Below are 24,074 nucleotides of genomic sequence, written 5' to 3' on the forward strand. Positions count from 1 at the left end.
GTAAAACAGAGCGCCAGATTGGCAGCTCGCTGCTTGAAGAAACACGGGCGTCTTGTAATGCAAGTGAAATAACCCGTAACCTAGGTTACACATCAAACTGTCAGGAGAATATCCATGCCTCTGGCAACGGAGTGAATAATTCAAACTTTCACAAACACGAGCATTTGGAGGACATAAGTGGGGAGAAGGGTCCACGGGGAGACTAAAACGGTAAATTAAACTATTTAGAGAGGCACTTTCACACCAGCAGTGGAAAAAACATGGAAACATGGAGAGAGCATTCCAGAAGAAACGTAATAACGCTATTAAAAGTATAGTTATTGTCGGCCTATGGTGACAGCTGAGCTGGTGTGAACAAGGGAAGAAAGTGCAAAATGTAAATAACATAATGTCATGGGTTTCAAAATGATATAATATGGATCGTTTTCATAGCCTGCAGTTGTGAAATAATTCATTATTATAGTGTTGACATTGTTTAATATTTGTTGATGATGATTTGATGATGTTTAGGTTTTGTCTGTAGTCTACATATAGAAAAATTGTATAGCAAAGTCAGAGAAAGTATGTTGTTGTTGATCAGTGTAGCCAGGTTTGTCTTCAGATTTATTGGGTCTCTGAAGAGAAGGATTTGTCTCTACCTGGAATGTGTATCTGCATGAAATATTGAGTGCCAAGGTAGTTTCATGCGTAATTCTTCCTCAGAAAAAGTGGTAAATTTTGATAGCAGCTTGTGACTATTTGACAGTGTTTTGTAGTCTGGATAAACTATTTCTCCAAAAAAAAAAACCTTTCAGTATGCTCTTTCTTCTTTGTGACACAAAAGTACTAATTTCCACAGAGATTATCAGTGACCATTCAAAAATAGCTTATAGAGTGTATTACATAAAGCAGTTTTCACCTGAAATGATTGCAGTGTTTGTTGTGGGTACAAACCCCCCCCCCCAGTGTCTCTGTTCTGCGGCCCCTCCCTGAGCAATGAGGGTCCTTTTGCAGGGTTCCAGTGAGGAGACGCCCTACAGGGCTGCGCAGGAGCCGCAATTAATGTCAAGCAATTGTTCAGACTAGGCCTTTCCCATCCTCACATGAAAAGGAAACAGGAAAAAGGAACTTCAACTCCCAGCGCCTGGACAGAGGAGAGGCGAGGGGGGGTCAGTCAGGGAATACAGGGAGAGGGAGGGGACGGCAGAGAGAGAGAGAGAGGGAAAGGGAGAGAGAGAGAGAGAAAGGGAAGGGAGGGAGAGAATTTTGAGCTTCAGACTGAGTGCCGAGATGTGTGTGGAGGGGCTTTTCTGACACCCTTCTGGGGGTTTGGTCCCTGACTTGAGCCGTAGCCCAGTGTGTAACCCCTCGCTGTGGATGTACCGCCAGCTTTGCCTCCTCTCCCGTGCCCAGACCCAGGCCTGTGGCTGGGGGAACATGCGTCAGCTCTCCTCCCTCGCCCTGTGTCTGCTCTGCTGGATCTACTCAGGTGAGTTTGCCGGCCTTTGTCTACGTCGCGTGGAGTCATGATGGTCCGTTATGAAGTCATTGATTATAACTAACCACTAATGTTTGTTATTGGATTTTGGTTTTGATACTACCTCAGTAACCTCTGAATTAGTGAGTCATAAGTAATTGGAGTGAGAGACTCCAAACATATTTGACACAATTTATGTCTTAACTTTGTGTGTATGCACGTGTGTATGGATGCATGTATAAGATGTGTAATGGTGGGAGTCATGCTGTTTATGAGGACTGGAATTGTCTGTATAATCTGCCTTTGCCAAAATGTTGTCAGTTTATTTCAGGAGAATGTTTATTTAAAATGTCTCAAAAGCATGTCATTCTTTATCTCTCTAAATTTATAGTTTGTCCATTTTGAGATATATGGATGATGCGATGGTGTTTTATGTGGTTTTGGGAGGCTTTACTGTGTTTGTCAGTTTATTTGAGGAGAATGGATTGCACCGATTTGCTGCGTGAGGTACAGAGAGCTGCCTTAAACTCTGATGCCCTCCAAATGTCAGATTTGCATCATGCATCAAGTTCAGTTGGGAAATAGTTCCGTTGAATGTTTTAGCATCCTTTTGGCCCCGGTAACACTAACCACTAACATATTTAACATTCTTTCTCTTTGTTCTTGGACTGCCTTCTCTGCCAAAAGCTATGTTCTTTTGGATTAAATCTGTCCCCAGTTGAATACCCAATGTATAATTTTTAGGCAACTGGATTTTTTGTAGTGCACAAAATGTAATCCTGTATGTTGTTTTGGAAAAGTAGTTTTCAATTGTTCAGTGTTAATGAATTACTCTTAGTGCATACTCTGGAATATGTAATGGCTGAGTCATTGGTTTAAGCAACACTGGTGTGTGCCATTGGCATTAATATTAATATTATTACCCGATGACATTGAGAGTGAATTACAGACATCTCGGCCATCTTGGCACTGGTATTGTGTTGGGTTGATGTGCTTTGAAGGAAACTCTCAAAACCTCTCCAAAAGGCGCGCCCAAGTAACGAAGAAAGCTTGTTCTCTTGGTGCCGCAGGCAAAACACGACATCACTATGACAGCCAGCACTCACAAAACACTCAGTGTGCGTGTTCCTCAAGTCAGGGGAATCAGCAACACCAGGTTACAGCCCCAGCCTCCTGCGCCAGTCAGTCAGTCAGTCAGTCAGTGCGGCGTGTATGGCATTTCCAAATACACTATCTTCCAAACCCTTTTCATTGTGACACGCGTGTGAAATCTCCTTACTTGGCAGACTCTAGCGAGATCGCTCACACTGTATTAGGTTGACTCTAGCTGGCACCCAAAGCTGGGGATGTCTACATATGTAGGAGGGAGGATTTTGTGCCCCCCCCCCCTTGGGCTTTGCTGTGATGTTTTCCAGAGTGCTAGAAACCAAAGTGCTTATAACTACCCCAGGAGAAGGAGAGGAGACATTGGTGTAATCCACAGTTATGTACCAGGTGAAAAATGGGACTAAATGTGGGCTGTGATGTTGGGGATGGATTGAACATCTGAGCTTGTGGAATGTATGAGGAGCCATGGGCAAAGAGCTCCACGGCCTTGATGGTTTGCACATGATTGTTCCTTTTATCTGTAATTTTACCTGTTCCTATAATGATGATGTACCACTAGTGTTTTTAACCGTTTTGATTTGTAGGCCAGTGTGTAAATGCTTGCAGCCTGGTTGCAGTCATGCCTCAAGTGAGCTTCCTTAGATTTCCAGCATCGTGGTTATGGGTCTCTGAGTGTGAAGTGTGTTCAGAGCATAAACCCAGGCGCTATAAAAATTCCTGCAAATGAGGGAATGATTTTATACGTGCTCTTGTCATTTGTGAGGTCTTTAAACTCCCATCTTGGTGTTCATTAATCAAGTCTGTGGCTCCCTAGAATGCCTCTAGAATTCTCCCCCCTGACTCTTAAGCACTCGTTTATGGACCTCGGCTACACTGCACTGATGAAGTCTGATGTGTCTATCAAGGCTAAAGGAGGAGGAGAGAAATATGTTGAGGGGAGAGAAAAAACATGGAGTGAATAAAGCATCGGCATTAATATGAAAACCATATGGCCAGTGCCTGGAAATGGAGAGGGCTGTTGGAGCTTAATGTACCAGTGGCTCCAGTTACTTAACACGGTGGAATTAATGAAATAATCCTGTCAAGCAAGCACTGGAACGCCAAATGGTTTCCTCTCCACCTAAACACACACACCCTCTCTCTCTCTCTGTGTTTCTCTCTCTTTCTCTCTCTCTCTCTCTCTCTCTCACTCTCTCTCATGGACCCACACCCCTTGTTCTTGGGCTGCCAACTCTGAACTCCCTCATTGGCAAAATAAAACATAGCTACGCTCTGTCGCCTCTTAATCAACTCGTGAAAACAATGCAGAGGATGCCCTGGTTTACTGGAAGAAATGAGCGACTTGGGCCTGTTTAAGATGGCCGGTAGATTACCAGACAACCCTATTCGTCAGCATATAAAGGCTCATTAACCTATCTCTGTTTATCAACAGATTGGCTCTGATAGCATTGACCATTGTAATAACAGTGTAATTAAGGGTGTGTATGTGTGCAGATGGGGCTCCTGGCTGTGCTTCAACCCTAGTTAAATGGTTCTGATTTAATGATTAATCCCAGTAGTAAGCCTGCTAATTAGAATAAGTGATTGGACCGTGAATGTTTGATAGGTTTGTGTATCCTTAGCTGGTTGCTAAATTGTGAATGACTTCTATATCAAATGCAGTCATCTCCTTTGCAAAGTCATAATTTTCTGATTGCGTCATGTGTCAGAGGTCATCACACTATGGCTTATTGTCCTATTTTTACGAGCCCTTTGGATGTTGGAGTCCATACATTTCTGCACATTGTTGTTGATGGCTTTTCTGATGAGGTCTAGTACATTCCTCCCATCAAGGAGATTTGGTGAGGTCAACACATTCTCTCCGTCATGTTAATGGATGAGTTTAATCTCTTGGCCTTTCTGAGTCTCTCCCGTCACCTTTGGTCCAGTAAACCCGTGAAAAGCAATGCAAACTTGCAGTGCTGTGGGCCTACAGTCCTGCCTGGACACACCAAACAATCCACTGTGCTTGCAGTCAGCCACAACAGTAACCTAACAGCCCCCTGTTGTGGCAACACTATATCTACTACAGCCGGGGGCTTAACTACTAACTTTCGCTGATAAGAGTAGGGAACGATTTGTCATGTTGACGTTGCTGTTCCGCCCGGCTTTGGAGGAGGGTTGGATCGGACCCAGAGTCCAGACCCGCCACCCGACTCAATTAACCCCAATCTTATTTATGACCCACTAGGCCCACTGAGTTCACATCAGCCATCTACAGCCGAGCCAACAGTGAAAGGGAGTATAGGAAATGCCTTCGTATTTTTCCTCGTTGCTTTTTCTTCCAGATAAGCTTGACTTGTGTCGCCCGTGCGAGGGCGTGCCGTCTGTTGAGAATGAAATATGCCTCTGGGCTAAAGGCTTTTGAGCATCTGCAGAGAGAGAGATATAGAGCTGGACCACCTGTGGCTGACAAATGTTGGCCAACATTGGTCTGGACAAGAGTGCGTTACAGTCTAGGAATATCTCATATTCGAGCGCAGTCAGGAAATAGAATCGCTGTGTGTAAACTGAGAGAACAGCCGACTGTGTTTATACACGTCTACAGGGGTCATATTCGGAATGATTTTTTGTTTGCTTTTAAAATCCGTTACATCTCGGCTCCCAATCAGGATTTATGTGTGTATGCTCTTAGGCTTAGTAAGCATGGTCTGACACAAAGTGCTGTAGTTATTTTATTTTCTAGGAGATATTTGTCTAAGCAGGCAGAAAACTGTTTGGTCCTCGACCGTGAAATCAGTTCCAAAGTCCTTCTATGCGCACACTCAATGTGTTTATTTAAGATGGCTTTTTTTTATTTGGCAGCCATAAAACTGCACGACACAATAAGTCTGCATCCAAGCACTAGACCAAGGCAATTCAGCGTTACTCTGTAAACTCCTGCAGGAATGTTGAATTTGTATCACCCTCAAACATCTGCCTCTCTACGCTTTTGACATCTCTTGGATCAAAATGTGAAAGCAAGTTAAATGTTCACATTTGTAAATTGAGAAATTCCCTGGGTCGCACTCACATAAATCGCTGCACAAGCCAGAAGTGTTATGGCTTGCTTTTTTTTTTTTTTGATGTTGTGTATCTCACTTTGTTTATTCAGCCTTAGTTCACGTCAAATGTGAAATAAACTCCATCTCTTTAGCTGAAAGAGCAACTCAAAGGACACAGAGAGCGCACATGTTGCTGACCTACTCCAGTCATACTGTACCACTGAACTTTCTTTCAAAATATTGGCATAAATAATCTACAAATATAATCTGGCATCTAGACCATAAATAGCACTCTAAATTGTTTTCAATATTTACTGTGTCCTTATTGTGCAAGTTTTTGCCGTTCATTTCGTAGACCTGCACCCCTCATTGCTCCTCGTTGTGGACTATTCTTATTACAACAATAAGTGGGTGAGGTTTCCCCTTGGCCTTTTTTAACACTAATCACCTATTGCCATCAGGGTACTCATTGTGCATGATAAAAAAAGCACAAATAGTAATTGCAGTTTGATGTACTGTTACAACAGAAAGAGCTAGATGCATATGCTGTAGTACTAAGTTGTTCAAAGAGCAGAAATTGTTCAGAGAGTCTTGAATCAGTTAACAACTGGAGACACATTTATCAGTTTGACATAACTCATTTTGAGAAAATTGGTAGGATAAAATATTTGTTTTTGCCCAAAAACCAGAGAATTGTGAAAGAAGACGGCTGGAAGCAGAAATCTGAGAGGAAGACTGAAAAGTGAAGAAAGTTTTTTCACAGTATATGCCCCTGAACCCACCTAATTAGAATTTATTTGTTTTTTGAAATAGTTGATAGTGTTGGCCAAGGGTCTATCTCTTTGGGCACTGACAATCTACTGGCTGGCTCGCCATCACCTTGGCTAGGGAGGTTTTCATGGAGTGTGCTTAAGTAAACTGGCTGTTGCTTCCACTGCAGGAGCAGTCCCGTTTGTATGTCCAGACATAGAACTAACTAATTTTATTACCCGTTTTATGTGGGTAAAATGGCAGCAGCCCTTACTGTGTCGCAAACCTTTGACAGAAAAACGCTGGTGCCCTTTTGACTCTGCCGGCCCCAATAGCCCAGATTGTAAGCCCCCACCCCCACCCCTTTCCCCAAAGGAGCATGGAACTTATCAAACTTCAATTTATCCCGTGGAACTCATGCACACCTGCACTCAATTGCTGTCATGTTGCCAAACGCCCCACAAGCTGCCCTCTCTGAGCGAATCAATATGTTGCACAAGGAGTCGGACGCACCGGTGCATGTGCTATTGGTTTTGCACTTGAAAACAACATGCTAATGTGTTCATACTGCACTGACACCTTCAATTTGACTTCCACTAAATCATCTCGGGCAGCACCGCTTCAACCACCTCCAAGACACAGCGGTGGGCATCCGTTTGGATTACGGGAGAGCAGCGGGGGAGTGAGAGGCTATGAGGGGGAGATGTGAGATGATCTTGCGTTCTGTGTGCGTACGGCGCCGTTTGAAGAGCGGCATGTGTGACAGATAGGTGGTCAAGTGTGAGGAGTGTCGGGTGTGAAAGGCAGCGCGCTGGAGGCAGGCATATGGAAGAGATCATGAGTGTGTGTGCGGTGCGCTTTGTACTGTGCCGACCCCGGGGTGGGCACTAGTGCACACTTGTGCTGCACACACACACACACACACACACACACTTATGCATATTTACACACACACACACACACACACACTTATGCATATTTACACACACACACCCCTGTAGAGAAGGGACGGCGTCAGGCCAACATTTCACCATGCATCAACTCCATGGCTCTGACACGCTCATCACTCACCATGGAAGGCAGGAAAAGATTAACCTGACAGGAGTCTCTCGGAGCCACGGGCCAGCAGCACATTTACGACCAGCGCTACAGTAAACAGCCCTCACCTCACCTCAAGCTCGTCCTTAATCCAAACCCTCTCGGGCCTCCCAAACAGCTCTCCTCCTCAACTCTTCACATACCCAGTGGGCATAGTGGAAACAAACAAAGTCTTTGCCTTTTGTAAACCCCCTCACTCTCATTTCCCTGCGTATCGACCCTGCTGATTTGGGAGGAACTACATCTCGGTGCTCTAAAGTAATGAATCCTCTGGAAGAAAACGTTGGGGAAGGGTTGCAATGACTCACTGTTTGAAACAACAGAAGATGGAGAAAATAAACGTTAAATCTTCACTCTAGATGTGGGTTCAAATTGGGACTTGACAGGCCCATTGGTAATGTAATCCTCTTCCTCTATCTCTCTCTCTGCACTCTAAACAAACTCTTCATCATTCATTATTAGTCGTTACATCATCAATAACGGGAGGAGTAATCCTGAAAGAAGCTCTGTCCTGTATTTCTTGGGTTCAAATATTGTGATTTAACTAACTCATGATTAATACTGCTTTCTGGTCTTTTTTTGTCAAAATTGATGACCACATGAAGATTGTAGCTTGACTATAGGAAGTTATTAGTTTGTACTGCGGTCAGATGTTAATGTGACTTTAATAAGGGTGTTCTATCTGATGTCTGACACTGATTCTATGTAATATGATCTACACCTCTTTTAGTTAGTGCATATAGACCAAATTACTCTCTGGTGTGAAAATTCATCATGATATCGAGGTGGGACTATCTGCGCACAGAAGGAGAAAAAGAACCTGACCTCGCATGTGCTTGTGTTTGCACAAGGCATTACGCGAGCCCTTTCGCTTTGCCAAATCTCGACGCATGGGCTTAGCATGCAGTAAACCCGGGGTCCCATAAAGTCCATTAGTGTAGCACATAAATCAGAGGCAGTTATTGTTCTAGCCACATGATGCACCAGAGAGCATGGCAGGCCCCTGGGCCCCACACACACACACACGCATGCACATGCACACACACACACACACACACACACACACACACAGCTGCTGGAACAGCTAAGTGCCTGATAGCACTGTATGTATTAGCTAGGTGCAACCCTGTTGTCTGACTGAAATAGTAATTATGCTGTTTTGTGAGTTATTGAGAATTGTGGGAAGATGAATGCTCAGTCTTTAGCATCAAACTTATTTTGGTAAACAATGAATAGCCTATTGTTAAGTTGCAGCTAATTCTGAGATTATTTACTTTCTTGATCTTGACTGTCATCTGTTTAGCAACTATGAACTCGAGCCAAATCTTAATGACTGTGACTGATGTGACTTTAAGGATCTTCAAGAAATATTTCTGAGCAGTAATTCCATTGTTCAGACAGCCAGACTCACTTAATACTTACAAAGGACATCCTCAGTAAAACTCAGTTTTGTGTCTTTCTGTCTCTGCCCTCTGTCTTTTCCAGGCAGTGCCTCCGATATCGCAGATTTGACCCTAATCAACCCAGACCCTGTAGTCACCTCTGTGAACTCCTCCTTGCTGTGCGTAAGCAGTGACTGGACCTCCACCAACTCCCTCACCGTGAACCGCGACGCCCACCCAGCACATCCCCACCCGCCCACGCTCACCAACATGCCAGATGAGCGGTACCGCTCCGCCACCAAAATCGACTGGACCAACCGCAATGGCATCTTTGGCTCCTACTTCTGCCGATTCAAAGGCGCTGCAGAATCCGGCAAAATCTACACCTACAAGATGCTGAATGAAGGTAGAGACATTTCAAATGTTAGGCCTACTCTAAATTCCAAAACAGCTTGCTTGCCTTCTATAGCGGCAACTTGGGGCAGCCGTGGCCTACTGGTTAGCACTTGTAACTTGGACTTGTAACCGGAGGGTTGCCGGTTCGAGCCCCAACCAGTGGGCCGCGGCTGAAGTGCCCTTGAGCAAGGCACCTAACCCCTCACTGCTCCCCGAGCGCCACTGTTGATGCAGGCAGCTCACTGCGCTGCGCCGGATTAGTGCTTCACCTCACTGTGTGTTCACTGTGTGCTGTTTGTGTTTCACTAATTCACCGATTGGGTTAAATGCAGAGACCAAATTTCCCTCACGGGATCAAAAAAGTATATATACTATACTATACTATACTTTTGGTGTAGAGCCAAAGAGCCATTGCACTTAGAGCTATACAGTATAAGTAGTGACAGCTATAAGTCATAGATCTGGAAAAATGATCCCGATCCAAAATGTTGATGTCTTGTTATTCAACCCTTGTTATTCAACACATGCTGCCCAATGTTATGAAGGGAGAGAGATGCTTTGAAGCCATCTGGAACCTCTGAAGCAACAACATTGCACTATACTTACTCAGGGAGTGGACATGGTCCTCCCAGCTTTAACATTGGGGTGATGAAAGCATGAGAAATGATTTCTGACACAATGTCAGTTTTTGGCGGCATAACTTGTTATGCTTAGTTCGAGGGGGAGCCCTCCCCTGCCTCGCATCCCATAATTAACACAAACAGATGCGAGGGAGGAGGGGTTGGCTGGAACGTTGAACTTCAATAGTCTTTGACTTCCTGTCAGAAGAGTTTGTTTGCCTGGGCCTTCCTGGATGGGTAAAACTGCTGCAAAATCTCCAATCCATGTGTTTGCTTGTGTTCCATTCTATTTGTCTTCCCTCAGTAAGTGTCGGCTATGTTATGATTGCTCAGATCTTACTCTTGGCGATTCCAGTGAATTTTAATTTTGGTCCACAGCTGCCTTCCTTCCAGAGTCGCTAACGATCACGGCCAGCATTGGGGAGAATGTCAACATATCTTATGTGCGAAAGAAAGTGCTGCAGATGGATCCACTCATCTATAAGAATGGTATGATTGCTTGACGATGTAACAACATTAAGTCATTCCAGGGAAGGAGATCATCTTGCAATTTTATCAAGTGCTTGCAGTCTAACCCTGTGCTACTTGATGATATTTGATGGTCAATTAACTAACGTGAACTGTTATTTTGTCTGATGTAATAAATTGGTCAAAGTTATCAACCACATAGATCAGAGGTTTGCTGAAATCTGTAATCAGCAACTGTTGGAACTGTGAGAAAATGTCTGAATTTTTCAGGAACATTTCTTCACTCTTTGCCGAAGCATGAAATCTTCGACACACTTCAGTACCCTATCAAATCAGCGGCATTTGCCGATGCTGGCCTCTACACCGCCAGATACATTGCCGATTCAGACATCACTGCTGGGATCACCAGGCTGATAGTAAGAAGTTAGTGTTGCTTTCATTCTCTTTCATCTCACACTGCTGCTACAGTAGGTGTCTTCAGTCATCTTGCGGTGCTTGGGATCTGTTTGTGCAAGGATGGAGAGGACGTATTCAAACATTGGGGTTGACTTTTGACTGTATCTCCTCATATTCATATGTATTGTACAGTCACATACCGCATTTTGGTGAGCTAAGTGAATGTATTCTGGCAGGGAATCACTGGCACAGTCTACCCCTTAAGGGTGTTTAGTTTTCAACTTCACTTAGCTCTAAGTAATCACATAACATCAGTGTTCACAATGTCCAGTCCAGAATGTCCTGAAGTAAACTCAGATTAATATTCTGTGGCTAGTTGATAAATGCAAGACCAATAGTTTGCAGTTTCCAAATTTGACAAGTCATGATCGTATCTCATTGCTTTTAATTCATGACCTGCTGTTACTGTCGACCTCAGGAGAGGTGATGTTTAGATGTGGTTTTACAGTAATGGGTAGTTTCTGTGTCCAAGATATCTATTATTCTATCTTGGGTGGAGATAGTCCTCCTCTCTACTCCCTCACGATCCAGTCCAGCCCCAGGATTTTGACCACAGGCAGGCTCCACTCATGCCAGCTATCTCAGATGTCTGACCGCTGGGATCGCTCTCATGTTTGTCTTCTGATGCTTTGATGCTCTGATGGAATCCCAGAATGCAGAGCTCAACTTTGGGGTCCGGACTGTTCCAAAAGCTGCCCGGAATGTGCCAACGGAGGCGTGTGCCACGACGAGACCGGCGAGTGTGTTTGTCCTCCAGGGTTCAAGGGCTCCACGTGTGAAATAGGTACTGAATCACACTCAACCGTGCTTTAGACTTCTTCAAACATCCAGAATGTCAAACATAAATCACACTATACAATTCTCTACTGTGCAGTTTGTGGTGAGGGTCGTTTTGGTCGGACCTGTAAGGAGAGGTGCATGAATGGCAACTGCCAGTCCATGGTGTTCTGCCTGCGGGACCCGTATGGATGCTCCTGCTCTACAGGATGGAGAGGCCTGAACTGCAGGGAACGTGAGGGACTCATATATTATAGTACTACATTATTGTATGTATATGTATATAAATGCGTATATATATGTTTGTGTATGTTTGTGTGTGTGTGTGTGTGTGTGTGTGTGTGTGTGTGTGTGTGTGTGTGCTATATGCTATATAATTGTGCTCTTGGATGCTCTCCCAGTTGATACTGCAGTTTAGTCACACATCATGTGATTTTACTCTGCGAATGAGAATAACCAACAGACATTTTATATGATGTCCAGCTTGTCCAGCAGGTTATTATGGGGCTGGCTGTAAACTGCGCTGTATGTGTGGAGGGAAAGGAAAATGTGACCGTTATCGGGGCTGCGTGTGTCCAGGGAGACACGGCTCTCGCTGTGAGGGAGAAGGTAGGAGAAGAGGATCTCTTTTTTTCCTTCTCAACCACATATCTTCTCTCTCTTACTTTAAACATCAGGAGGTCTGTCCACCAGTCCCTCATAACGCTGTCCATTGTCGTTTTTTCAAGACAAACCTCCTGTTGTGGTCAGCACCTTCAGGGACACAGAGGAGCTGAATGCTGGAGTCGTCTACGCGGTCAACTGCTCCGCCCGGGGCCAACCAGTGCCGCTTCACGGGGACATCATCCTGCTCAAACCCGACAGGACACCTGTATATGTGCGTATAAAACGCAGGATGCTCCAGTCATCTTAAATCACAGGACACAGGATCACAGGATATTTATGAGAGTTTAAAACAACAGGGCTCTCAGCAGCCAATGTCATTTTAGATTTGTGTAGCCACACAAGATAAGTCTTATGTTAGCATGAAACTTTTACTGTCTTTTGTTACAGTGTATGTTAATGTTCACCTTACAATAACCCTCTGCCGTTGGTTGACATTTTGTGTCAGGAAAAATAGAACATAGTTTTTTTGTGTCTGTTTTGTTTTGTTTTCAGGCATTGGACACAGAGACGGTGAATGATCAGACCACCTCTATGTTCCGAGTGGATAAGATCTCCGTGTCAGACACAGGCCACTGGCGCTGCCAGGTGAACACCACAGCTGGGCAGGTGGGCAAGGATTTCCTGGTGATCGTCAAAGGTGAGATTAGGATCTTATGAATAATCTGGTTTAAGTAGATTTTAGTTTATTAGTGGGGCAATTCCACAGAAAATTTACTTTTTGACACATCCATAACGCCAGTGAAATGCCTTGGGATTTGTATGATGTGAATGATAACATTCATTTTTTGTGCATTTTTTCTCATGTACATTCTTCAGCCAAAAATAGCAAATGCTCAAATGTCATGTAATCATTCACATCATACCATACCATCACATTTTATTGGCGTTATGGATTACAAAAAACATAATTTTCCATGGAATTGGACTTGTGTTCCCTTTGTGACTTCTAAGCTAACCAGCTGTTTACTTTGGGTGCAGCAACAGATTTCAGTCCTCTTGCACTGTCTGCTCCCTCCAAAGATATTCAGTTAGTGTTCAAATGCCCCACATGAATGCCCCACATTGAGTGTCTTGGTTATTCAGTTACATCTCCCCTCTCTCTCTGAGGATGTTCAACTTCACTGCACTCGTCCTCTGTGGAGAGATATCTTGTCCGTATAGCAGAAAGATGATACACGTAGATTCAGCCTACTTGTGCAAATGCCAGAGGTCTGACAATGAAAATAAGTCTGTTTTTGCTCTCGCATCAGAGCTAATTCTCCAACTGTGCAGCATTATTTAATCTGACTTCCACGCGGTTTATGTTGCCTTTGGTGTAGCGTTGAGGATCCCATGGAGTAGAATATGTTTTGGCTCTTGTGTAAGATCCAGTGCATATGTTATCTCTCAGGGCATCCAGCCATAGAATATCCCAATGGCAAAGGCATGTGAAGAGAGCTTTCCTCATTGAGTTCCTGTTCTTAAAGTTCCCCCACAGCCCCAGTACCCCCCCTTTCTAAACGGCAGTGGGCCCTACCATCTTGTCATCCACGTGAACAAGGAACCCTACTCTGGCGACGGGCCTGTGACCTCCGTGAAGGTCGCCTACAAGCAGGTCAACACCTCGTCGTGGCGGATGGTGGAAGGTAGGTGGCAGCGTTTAGCCATGTGTGTGTGTGAGTGCGCACACTGTACAGAGAGCTCTGTTTACATCCTGCAGCTACAAGTCAAAGTTCAAAGGTTAACTCACTGTTCCTGGCTGGCGCTCAATTTATGATGTGTTTTCCATTGCATATTGAATTAAAACCTGCGGACAGAAATAGTTATCTGATGAGCTCAACGTTTTTCTAGGGGGGAATTGTTTTTTGATACTTGGTTCTGAAAGTTATTACGGGCGCGCAGAACAATTGCAGTGAGGTCATCCTCCGGAAAGGGCCTTGTGTTTTTTAGGAAAAGAATAATTGCTTCCAGAGAGCTTTTGTTTCTTCTGAAGATCGCTTGCTTTGCATATCTCTGCGTGTCTTCGCTGCTCCCAAGGTTATCCTCGAGACCTTGGAGCTGTTTCCATTTTGGTGCTGTTTGAAGACGTGCCGGCACTTCTGTCCCTTGTTAAAAGTGTTAGGCGTCTAATACACGTCTTACTCATCCGGTGGTAAAAATGGAATGATAAGGTGGAGGTTTTTCAGTTTTTCATTTGTCAGCAACGTGCAATTGAGTTACATTTCCATAATCACAAGACTGCATGTTTTTACTGCTCTTGGATGATATTTGTGCGATTCTCAGAATACTAATGAAACTGAGAATTGGCTGTAGTGACTTTTATCTCATCTAATTGTGTGTGTGTGTGTGTGTGTGTGTGTGTGTGTGTGTGTGTGTGTGTGTGTGTGTGTGTGTGTGTGTGTGTGTGTGTGTGTATGTGTGTGTGTGTGTGTGTGTGTGTTTGGCTGTAGTAATGGATTTTGATCTCATCTGTTTGTTTGTGTTTGTGTGTATCAGTGATGGGCTCCCAGGTGAAGCTGGAGAACCTGACGCCCATGACTGAATACACCACGTTTGTGCTGCTTGCTCGAAGAGGAGTAGGAGGTACCGGCTATCCCGGACCTGAGGCCAGCTTCTACACACAGTTACTGGGTGAGGCATGCACTATGTACTTAAACCAGAAAGCCACACACACACACACACATACACACACATACACGCACGCACACCCTTACACAAGCACATACACACACATACTCACACAAGCACACACACACACACACACACACACACACACATGTACATACACCCTTACCCTCACACACACACACACACACACACACACACACACACACACACACACACACACACACACACACACACTTATGCACATATATACACACACATGTACAATCACACACACACTATACATGCGTCCTCCCATATAACTAATTTCCAACATGGCATGACTCCCTCCCTCGATTCCAGAGTGTTCTTACCCCACTGGTATCAAACTGGTCCCGCTGAGCCAGACTGCACTGGACCTGTCCTGGGACCCGCTGGACCGGCCCACCAAGGACGACTGGATCTACCAGCTGGAGTGCCTCCAGAGCTCTGACCCCAGCAACCTCCAGACGTACCACCTGCCCGCCAACTCCACAGGCCTGCCACTCCGCGGGCTAAAGCCCAAGCACAAGTACGAGTGCCGCCTGTGGCTGACGTCCAGCTCCGACAGCACAGACGTCCAGTGTCGCCCGGGCCACTCAGTGGGCTTGTACCGAGCAGCCGTGTCGGCCTGGACCCTCAGCAATGGTATGATCTTAAAGATGATGATGAGCAATGGTTCATGGGAAATGTAGTCTTTCATTTCTTTCCTAATCCCTGTGCTTTGTTTTTGGAGAACACTGCAGGAGTGTTACCTTATAGGTCAATAAGGGATCATAATATTTGAAGGTGGTTCAGGCATTTGTCAACTGCAATGAAACTGTGGAAATTAAACATTGTTGTCTAACTAGACTGGTCATTTTTAACCCAGAACTGCCCCCTGCACCTTTCAACATCCTCGCCTGCAACGTCACCGACACCTCGGCCACCATCACCTGGTCACTGGCCGAGGGCAACTCCATCTCCAAGGTGACCATCCTGTACCAGCGGGACCAGGACGACCTGCGTCAGCTGGTGGAGATCGCCGTGCCCCAGGACCAGCTGGCCATGCAGTTCCAGCTACGCGGCCTGCTGCAGGACACTCTCTACCAGGTGGAGCTCTGGGCGGCCAACAACATGGGCGAGAGCCAGGACAGACCCCAGATCCACGTCAGGACCCTCACGCATCAGGAAAGCGCCAGTGAGTCCACTGGGTCAGGGGTTCCCAAACTTTTCCACTACAAGGCCCCCCAAATACCACTAGGTTCTGGCCAAGGACCCCTTGATGTGTTATTAAACCCATCGACAATACTACGGCAAATTTAAAAATACATTAAGCTAATCCTAATAACTATTTTAGCCACAAGCACTTTGTGATGGAGCATACAGTGTGTAAAATTACATTTGGGGCTTTCTGCTATATGAGAGCTATCACTCTACTATTATTCCCAGTCATTATCATGGAAAATAATGTTCAGATATGTGACAAATTATTATAATGGCATTGTATAACAACCCTCATAGTAATGGGTATATTTAAAACATTTCAAATGTATTTATTTGTTGCTTTTATTTTTCTTTCCAACTTGCTGAGGCCCCCCTGGCACCCCCTCGCGGCCCCCACTTTGAAAACCACTGCACTGGGTTACCACAACTCTGGGGCATGGGAAGCATATAGCACCCTTATCATTTTTTAACATTGTGTTGGGGGCACTGATTGCAGTGAAATGAATAGTGCAGAGCATGTATATGTATATTTATATGTATATGTATATGTATATGTATATGTATATGTATATGTATATGTATGTATGATTGCAGTGAAATGAATAGTGCAGAGCATATGTACAGTGCAGGCCAAACGTTTGGACACACCTTCTCATTCAATGCGTTTCCTTTATTTTTATGACTATTTACATTGTAGATTCATCAAAACTATTAATGAACACATGTGGAATTATGTACTTAACAAAAAAGTGTGAAATAACAGCAAGCCATAACTTGACAAATATTCATCTGTGGGCCAAATAACTTTGCATTCATTCATAGTTTTGATGCCTTCAGTGAGAATCTACAATGAAAATAGTCATGAAAATAAAGAAAACGCATTGAAATGAGAAGGTGTGTCCAAACTTTTGGCCTGTACTGTACTTTGTTATCATCACTGGCATATGTACATGAACAAAAAAATCAAGTGCAGATAGACATATTTCCACAAGTTTTTTGTTGACTGGTTTGACTTCTGTTTTGCCACAGGACTGAGCAGACTGACCAGTGAAGGCAACATGCTGTTCTTCGCCATCCTGGGCTCAGCGGGAATGACCTGCATCACCATCCTCATCGCCTTCTGCATCGTGCTGCAGCTCAAACGTGCCACCTTTCAGAGGAGGATGGTGCAGGCTTTCCAGAACATCGTGGTAAGTCACACACACACACACACACACACACACACACACACACACACACGTATCCATTGGTGGAAAGGATGGAGAGGCTGAATGGGGACCCTGCACCCACCACCACCCAATACACCACCTCCACTAATCCTCCACCCACTAACACACACAAACACACACACACACACACACACACTGAAATTTCAACACTGGACTGAAGACAGTCACATTTTACGGGCTTCACTGAAAAGAGCACAATATCATGGAAATGTTGAACACTGATGATTGAAAATGTAAATATGCTTGAGTACTTAGCTGTTACACATGCACACACAAGGCATCAATCATCCATTTTGCTGTTCTGCTCATTTTCGAAAACCCCACTCTCCCCCCTTGCAGAGAGAGGAACCAGTGGTGCAGTTCAGCTCAGGGACCCTGAACATGCCCAAGAAGTCCATGCACACCCCCCAGCACGTGGCCTACCCTGCCCTCGAGTGGAACGACATCAAGTTCCAGGACGTCATCGGTGAGGGCAATTTTGGACAGGTCCTGAAGGCCAGCATCAAGAAGGACGGTCTGAGAATGGATGCAGCCATAAAAAGGATGAAAGGTAAACTACAGGCCAGTAGCATTGACTCAATTGACACTCGTCTCCAACTGTCACTCGCACTGCATTATGGTAAACAACAGCTATCTATGTTAAAGGTTATCTGTTGGTAAAAGAGCAATGACGAATCGTAAAGATTTGCATGGGCTTGTTTTTTGGTTCAGAGAAGGGAGGTGGAAAGAATCCATTTTTTGGTGAAGTTTCTTTAACAAATTGCTACTCCATAATGGTTTCCTGGTGCTGCTGTCGTGCTAGCCAAAACCAGTATTGATGAATGCTGTGTGTGTGTGTGTGTGTGTGTGTGTGTGTGTGTGTGTGTGGGTACGTGTACGTATGTATGTTTGTATGCGTGTGTGTATGTATGCTTGTGTGTGCGTATGTATGTGTGCGTGCCACAACCTCAGAGTACGCCTCCAAGGATGACCACAGGGACTTTGCCGGGGAGCTGGAGGTGCTCTGCAAGCTTGGCCACCATCCCAACATCATCAATCTGCTGGGGGCCTGTGAGCACAGGGGTAAATCTGAGCGCTCTCCTCTCTTCTCTACACCCCTCTACCCTCCTCTCCTCTTCTCTCTTCTCCTCTCCTCCTCCCTTGTCCCCTCCTCTCCGATCCTTTCCCCTCTCCTCTCTTCTCTTCTTCTCTCTCCCCTCCACTCCTCCCTTCCTCTCCTCTCCTCCCTTCCTCTCCTCTCCCTTCCTCTCCTCTCCTCCCCTCCTCTCCTCACCTCTCCTCCACTTACACGCTTTGAGACCCCACCTGGGCCTTTTAACACACCACTCAAGCGACATAAAATGCACAGAGTGGTACGTGACATTTATCATGTATGAGATATATAAAGGAAGTGAAGGATTTCACGAACGACCCCCAGACGCCCTGAAATCACATCTGGTGAACGTTTAAACACGTCTCATAAATCTCATATACACAGGTGCAAACCAGTGGAACTAATTGTGAAGTGAACTGTGACATGGTTATGGATTTAGGCTTTTGGGGATGATGGTCAGGGATGTCTTCTCTGCAGGCTATCTCTACTTGGCCATTGAGTTCGCTCCGCACGGCAACCTGCTGGACTTCCTGCGGAAGAGCAGGGTTCTGGAGACGGACCCAGCGTTCGCCATCGCCCACAGCACGGCGTCCACACTGTCCTCCCAGCAGCTCCTGCACTTTGCAGCAGACGTGGCACGGGGCATGGACTACCTGAGCCAGAAACAGGTGAGACTGACCGCCGAGTCTGACCGCTGAGTTTGACTTGTTCCATGTCTCATTCTATAGGCCGTGAACAGTAAAGGGGTAATAGATAGATAGATAGATAGATAGATAGATAGATAGATAGATAGATAGATAGATAAAAAGATAGATACTTTATTGATCCCCAAGGTGAAATTCAAGGTCTCAGTAGCATACAGACATCACACACACATTCACTAACAGCAGAAAAAAGTAATTAAAAGTATATAAAAAAAAAAAACACTGCTAAGCAATAAGGACAGTAGAAGATAAAGAATACTAAAATACAAATTATACTAAATAACACAAAATCTAAATCAAGTCTAAAAACAGTATCCACCTAGTGGGTGATTAATCAAGAGGCGCTTGCAATGACTGAGGCAGATCCTGAGCCTGTGATTCTCTGTGCATAGTAAGGTAAGGTGCTCTGTGTGGGTGAGTGTCATGGTGATGGTAATAAACCCTATGAAACAGACCAGAAGATCAGGAATAACATACTTTTACTAAACCTACCATGAAAACCCCATGAAGACAGACCAGAACCTTCTGCAAGTCTGATACTAAAAATCAGGAATAGCATACTTGTACTAAACCCAAACCCACAGACCAATGTTGGCTAAGGAACCATGAACTTAGTTCTATTGGTTCGTGGTTGAAATTTTCATATTAATGTGCTGACTGTGAGACAGAAAGACAATGCAGTGCATAACTCAGACATGATAAATAATGCCAGTACCATGGATGTGATCAGTTTATCCACAGAGATCTGGCCGCCAGGAACATTCTTGTTGGGGAGAACTTTGTGGCGAAGATCGCGGACTTTGGGCTCTCCCGAGGCCAGGAGGTGTATGTGAAGAAGACGATGGTATGGATGTCAGGAGAAAAGTACCGTATACCTCATTCAGTCCTGTTTCTCATGAGCTCAGCACACTGATGGTTTGATTGCTGTCTGCTCCATACAGGGCAGACTACCTGTGCGATGGATGGCCATTGAGTCTCTGAACTACAGTGTCTACACCACTAACAGTGACGTGTGAGTGTCTCAGTCCTGGCTACATTATTGGCCCTATTACTACTTTTAGCCACCAGAAACATGATCTATACTTACTACTGTTAGCCAACAGAAACATGATGTTTACTTACTACTGTTAGCCACCAGAAACATGATGTTTACTTACTACTGTTAGCCACCAGAAACATGATGTTTACTTACTACTGTTAGCCACCAGAAACATGATGTATACTTAGAAAATATTTACAATACACATTACTGTGTAATACATGTGTACATGTTTGTTTGCAGTAAGTGGAACAGCATTTTTATTTTTGTGCTTCTTCAACAGGTGGTCATATGGAGTTCTTCTCTGGGAGATTGTCAGCCTGGGTTAGTATTTATGATTTGCCTGAACTCCTGATTCATTTGATAGAGTACAATCCAAACTGCACAATGCTGAGTGACTAATGACACGGCTGTGTTTTAACTGGCTTGGAGAGCCGCCCCACAATGGGATTGTGTTAAGTTTGACGTTGTGAAGTCATTACTGGCAAGCCCTCTCAGAATACAAAGCGTTTTGATGGATACTTTGGTTTGGCAGCCATTACTTAAGGAGTTTCTAAGCTGCTGAAAACCCTCTCAATCAAGTGTACTTTCTCTCTGTCTCTCTCTCTCTCTCTCTCTGTGTGTGTGTGTGTGTGTGTGTGTGTGTGTGTGTGTGTGTGTGTGTGTGTGTGTGTGTGTGTGTGTCTGTATGTGTGTGTAAAAGGTGGAACCCCATACTGTGGAATGACCTGTGCTGAGCTCTATGAGAAGCTGCCACAGGGCTATCGTCTGGAGAAGCCTCTCAACTGTGATGATGAGGTGTAAGTACACCAGTGGGGTGGGGTGAGGTGTACTCCCTGACCTGTTACGTCCTGTCAGACTGTTCTAGAGTTTTCCTCATACAGTATTATCCAGTGTATTCAGGCATTCCACATCTGCAGCCCCTGATCCGTATCTTTGCTGTTTCAGGTATGACCTGATGCGGCAATGCTGGAGAGAGAAACCCTACGAGAGACCTTCATTCACTCAGATCCTGGTCTCGCTCAATCGGATGCTGGAAGAAAGAAAGGTAACTCATACACCCCCATCTTTTCATCATCCACTATTCACATTCAAGTACAAAAAATACTGCCAAGCTGCAAGGTTACAGTTTGTCTGACCTGACTTAAACCATTAGGCACTTTTAATATTAAATAGCCAAATCACTGTATTTTTTTTTACAAAACTGTCTAGTCTAGAGCCTAGTGATAATCACACTGGAGGAAATAAATGCTAGTTGTCAAATGTGTGAATATGAATGAGGGTTAACTGGTGGTTTTCTTTCTTCACACTCTCGTGGATGTCCCCTGTTCTCTTCCAGACATATGTGAACACCACGCTGTATGAGAAGTTCACCTATGCGGGCATTGACTGCTCTGCCGAAGAAGCTGGATGATTGTATGTGTTATACCACCATAAGGACATTTTTTATACAGTTACATTGGACATGTATTCTGTACAGTTACGTTGGACATGTACCCTGTACCAGTTACTTCACTTAGGCTGGATATGTATCAGTGAAAACAAGGTTTAATCGATCCTTTTAAAAGGGGTGGATGGACTACAATTTTGCACACATTGTGTACTCATGTTTGAAATATTATGAAATGTTAAAGGGATGTATCCAACAACTCTTTTTTATATGAATGTCAGCCGTTGTAAATTGCTTCGATTGATGTCAGAGTTGATGTAAGAGTGTGTCACACAGCTGGAATTTTGTTTTTCTATCAGAAGAAGTTGAGGTCAACTGTAAATAGCCACTTTTGTCTTTTGTTTTTAACGATTAGCTGAAGTTTCTACAAAGTTCTCTAAGATACCAATAAAATCTTTTGTTTTTCAAATAGTGTGTGCATCTCTTAAGCAGCCATTATATTAACAAAGGTAACTCATTTGGAAGTTTAATGTAAGCGAATGCCAAAATAGCAAATGAAAGTCCTTGATGAAAGTTGATCAGAACAAAACAATTCTCAGACTATTCAAACACTATAATACGTTTCTATAGAGTATCAAGATGAATAACCTTTCAACACATCTTAAATAAAATGTCTCTCAGACCTTTACATTCAAAGCACACAAAAACTCACAGCACACAGCAAAGACCTCCATTCCCTGCAGTAGTATCTCAACTCATCCATGTAGTTTGATCCCTGCATCCCAAACCACTAATGCAATTTACACAACATCAGGTATCAATCAGGCAGAGTCATTACTGGTGAGCCCAGGGGAGGTCTTGCTGTCTGGGTCCCTGTTGTTCAGAGAGGACACCAGAGAGAGAGAGAGAGAGCGGAGAGGGACTGTGGAGGTAGATATCCATTTCCATCCTCTGAGTCCTACTGCGGGCTGTGTTGAGGTGGACATCCTGCCCTGGTCTATGGGGGGGGGGGGGAGTCTGATAGATGAGATTCAGGGGCTGAGATGTCAGCGGAGAGATGAAGGATTGTCATCTCCTCTCTACAATGCTAACAAGATGAAACAGAACCTCCAGAACCTGACGAGGACCAGATTCCTCTCGTTGATTATTTCAAAAAAAGGCTCTCGCTTAAGGCTACCCCATGCACATTGCAGGTCTCAAACAACTATGCGGTCACTCACTATACTGACCAGACCCAAAAGCACAGCTCCACCTCCTGCACAGCAAAGCCCCCGCAGCTCTGTCCCTTGTGTGTTGTAGATGTATAGATTTCCACTGCCTTAGAGATCTCTACCCTCAGCTTGATTGGTACCTGATGAAATGACTGACCTAGGAAACAGCAAGTGTGCTTGCCCTTCAGGAAAAGAGGTGCTCTTGCTCTCCTCCCGGTGTGAATCTCTCTCTTTCTCTCACAATTCATTTTTTAAACGGTGTGGAGTTGTCCTCTGATACACTACATCCCCTCAAACAGCCAAGGGAGCTCAGTGTGGCTGGATTTACCAGTGTCTGTGGACCCAACCCTTTGTCTGGGCTAGACACTCTACAGTAAAGACCTTAATCAGCACCATGTGCTCCCCAGTTAACTAGCAAACAGCATCTCTATACAGTGCAAGTCCAGTGGTGTGGGAAACTATTTACTTTACATTACATTACATTTAGCAGGCACCTCTTGACCAAAGTGACTTACATATGTCAGCTATATTACAAGGGATCACATTGTCCCCGGAGCAATTTGGGGTTAAGTGCCTTGCTCAAGGGCACAATTGTGGAAGCTGGTAATTGAACCGACAACTTTCAGGCTACTGCACGCTAGCCCAGCTCCTTAACCACTACACTACCACCGCCCACGATTTGACGCATTCCACATAACATGTCCAGGTTGTGGTCAGAAAACAGAGCAGGCATTCAGAAACAGACTTTAAGCTCTGTCTATGTTTAATTTTACATAGCTTCAGAGCTATTCCATTTTCACACTTTTGTAAATATAGAACATGTAACAACACTGATATGGTCTTATAGTATGGATTAGACATGGTCTTCTCTGTTCCTACCATGCACAAGATTCAGACATACCATTTCAATCTCCACATATCAAACCTTTTACTATAGTTCATTACAGATGGATTTACTGGTACTTAATAAAACTAATGGCTTGGTAGAATGCATTTGAGAATTATTCTACACTCTACTTATCCATAGGATTAAGCTTTGTTAATGCCTCCCTGTAAAGAACAGCTCTCAGTTGGGTAGTATGGCCTGATCACAAGCAGAATTTTGTCTGATCCGTCCCAGTGAGACTGCAGCAGTGTGATGAAACAGACCTCTGCGCGGAGAGCTGAGACCAAATCGGAACTGAGCTGAAACAAAAGTGGAAGCAGTTTTGTACAAGATGTCCTGGCCTTGTACTTTTCCAAGAACTGGCCTGTTTCACTGAAATGAAACAATCAGAGTCGTTTGCTTGGCCTGATCATATTTCTTAAACAGTCTGCCATCATTAAGTTCCTTTCAATTGATGCAGTGTTCAGCTATAACTTACGTTTAACACTGATGGCA

At 44.4% G+C, this 24,074-nt stretch overlaps 1 protein-coding gene across 1 annotated transcript; it reads left to right on the plus strand.

Annotated features, from left to right (window-relative positions):
- The first annotated feature begins 1,233 nt into the window (after positions 1-1,233).
- tek (TEK tyrosine kinase, endothelial) lies at positions 1,234-21,951 on the plus strand. Its single transcript, XM_042059401.1, has 23 exons — positions 1,234-1,468; positions 8,920-9,222; positions 10,211-10,321; positions 10,571-10,723; positions 11,409-11,540; positions 11,631-11,768; positions 12,017-12,142; positions 12,262-12,410; positions 12,692-12,836; positions 13,666-13,824; positions 14,675-14,809; positions 15,146-15,469; positions 15,693-16,001; positions 17,057-17,217; positions 17,596-17,806; positions 18,208-18,318; positions 18,827-19,017; positions 19,784-19,897; positions 19,995-20,065; positions 20,376-20,416; positions 20,796-20,892; positions 21,041-21,140; positions 21,432-21,951. Exons 1-23 carry the CDS (start codon positions 1,357-1,359, stop codon positions 21,504-21,506), a joined length of 3,468 nt encoding a protein of 1,155 aa, XP_041915335.1. The 5' UTR covers positions 1,234-1,356; the 3' UTR covers positions 21,507-21,951.
- Positions 21,952-24,074: the final 2,123 nt, after the last annotated feature.

The sequence above is a fragment of the Alosa sapidissima genome, chromosome 13 (assembly GCF_018492685.1).
Source record: "Alosa sapidissima isolate fAloSap1 chromosome 13, fAloSap1.pri, whole genome shotgun sequence".
Taxonomy (NCBI): Eukaryota; Metazoa; Chordata; class Actinopteri; order Clupeiformes; family Clupeidae; genus Alosa; species Alosa sapidissima.

Excerpts from the sequence above, each read along its gene's own strand:
- tek (XM_042059401.1), top strand. The coding sequence starts at position 1,357 with ATGTACCGCCAGCTTTGCCTCCTCTCCCGTGCCCAGACCCAGGCCTGT. Across the intron at positions 10,322-10,570 it reads TCCACTCATCTATAAGAATG|GAACATTTCTTCACTCTTTG; the intron begins GTATGATTGCTT and ends TGAATTTTTCAG. Across the intron at positions 12,837-13,665 it reads TTTCCTGGTGATCGTCAAAG|TTCCCCCACAGCCCCAGTAC; the intron begins GTGAGATTAGGA and ends CTGTTCTTAAAG.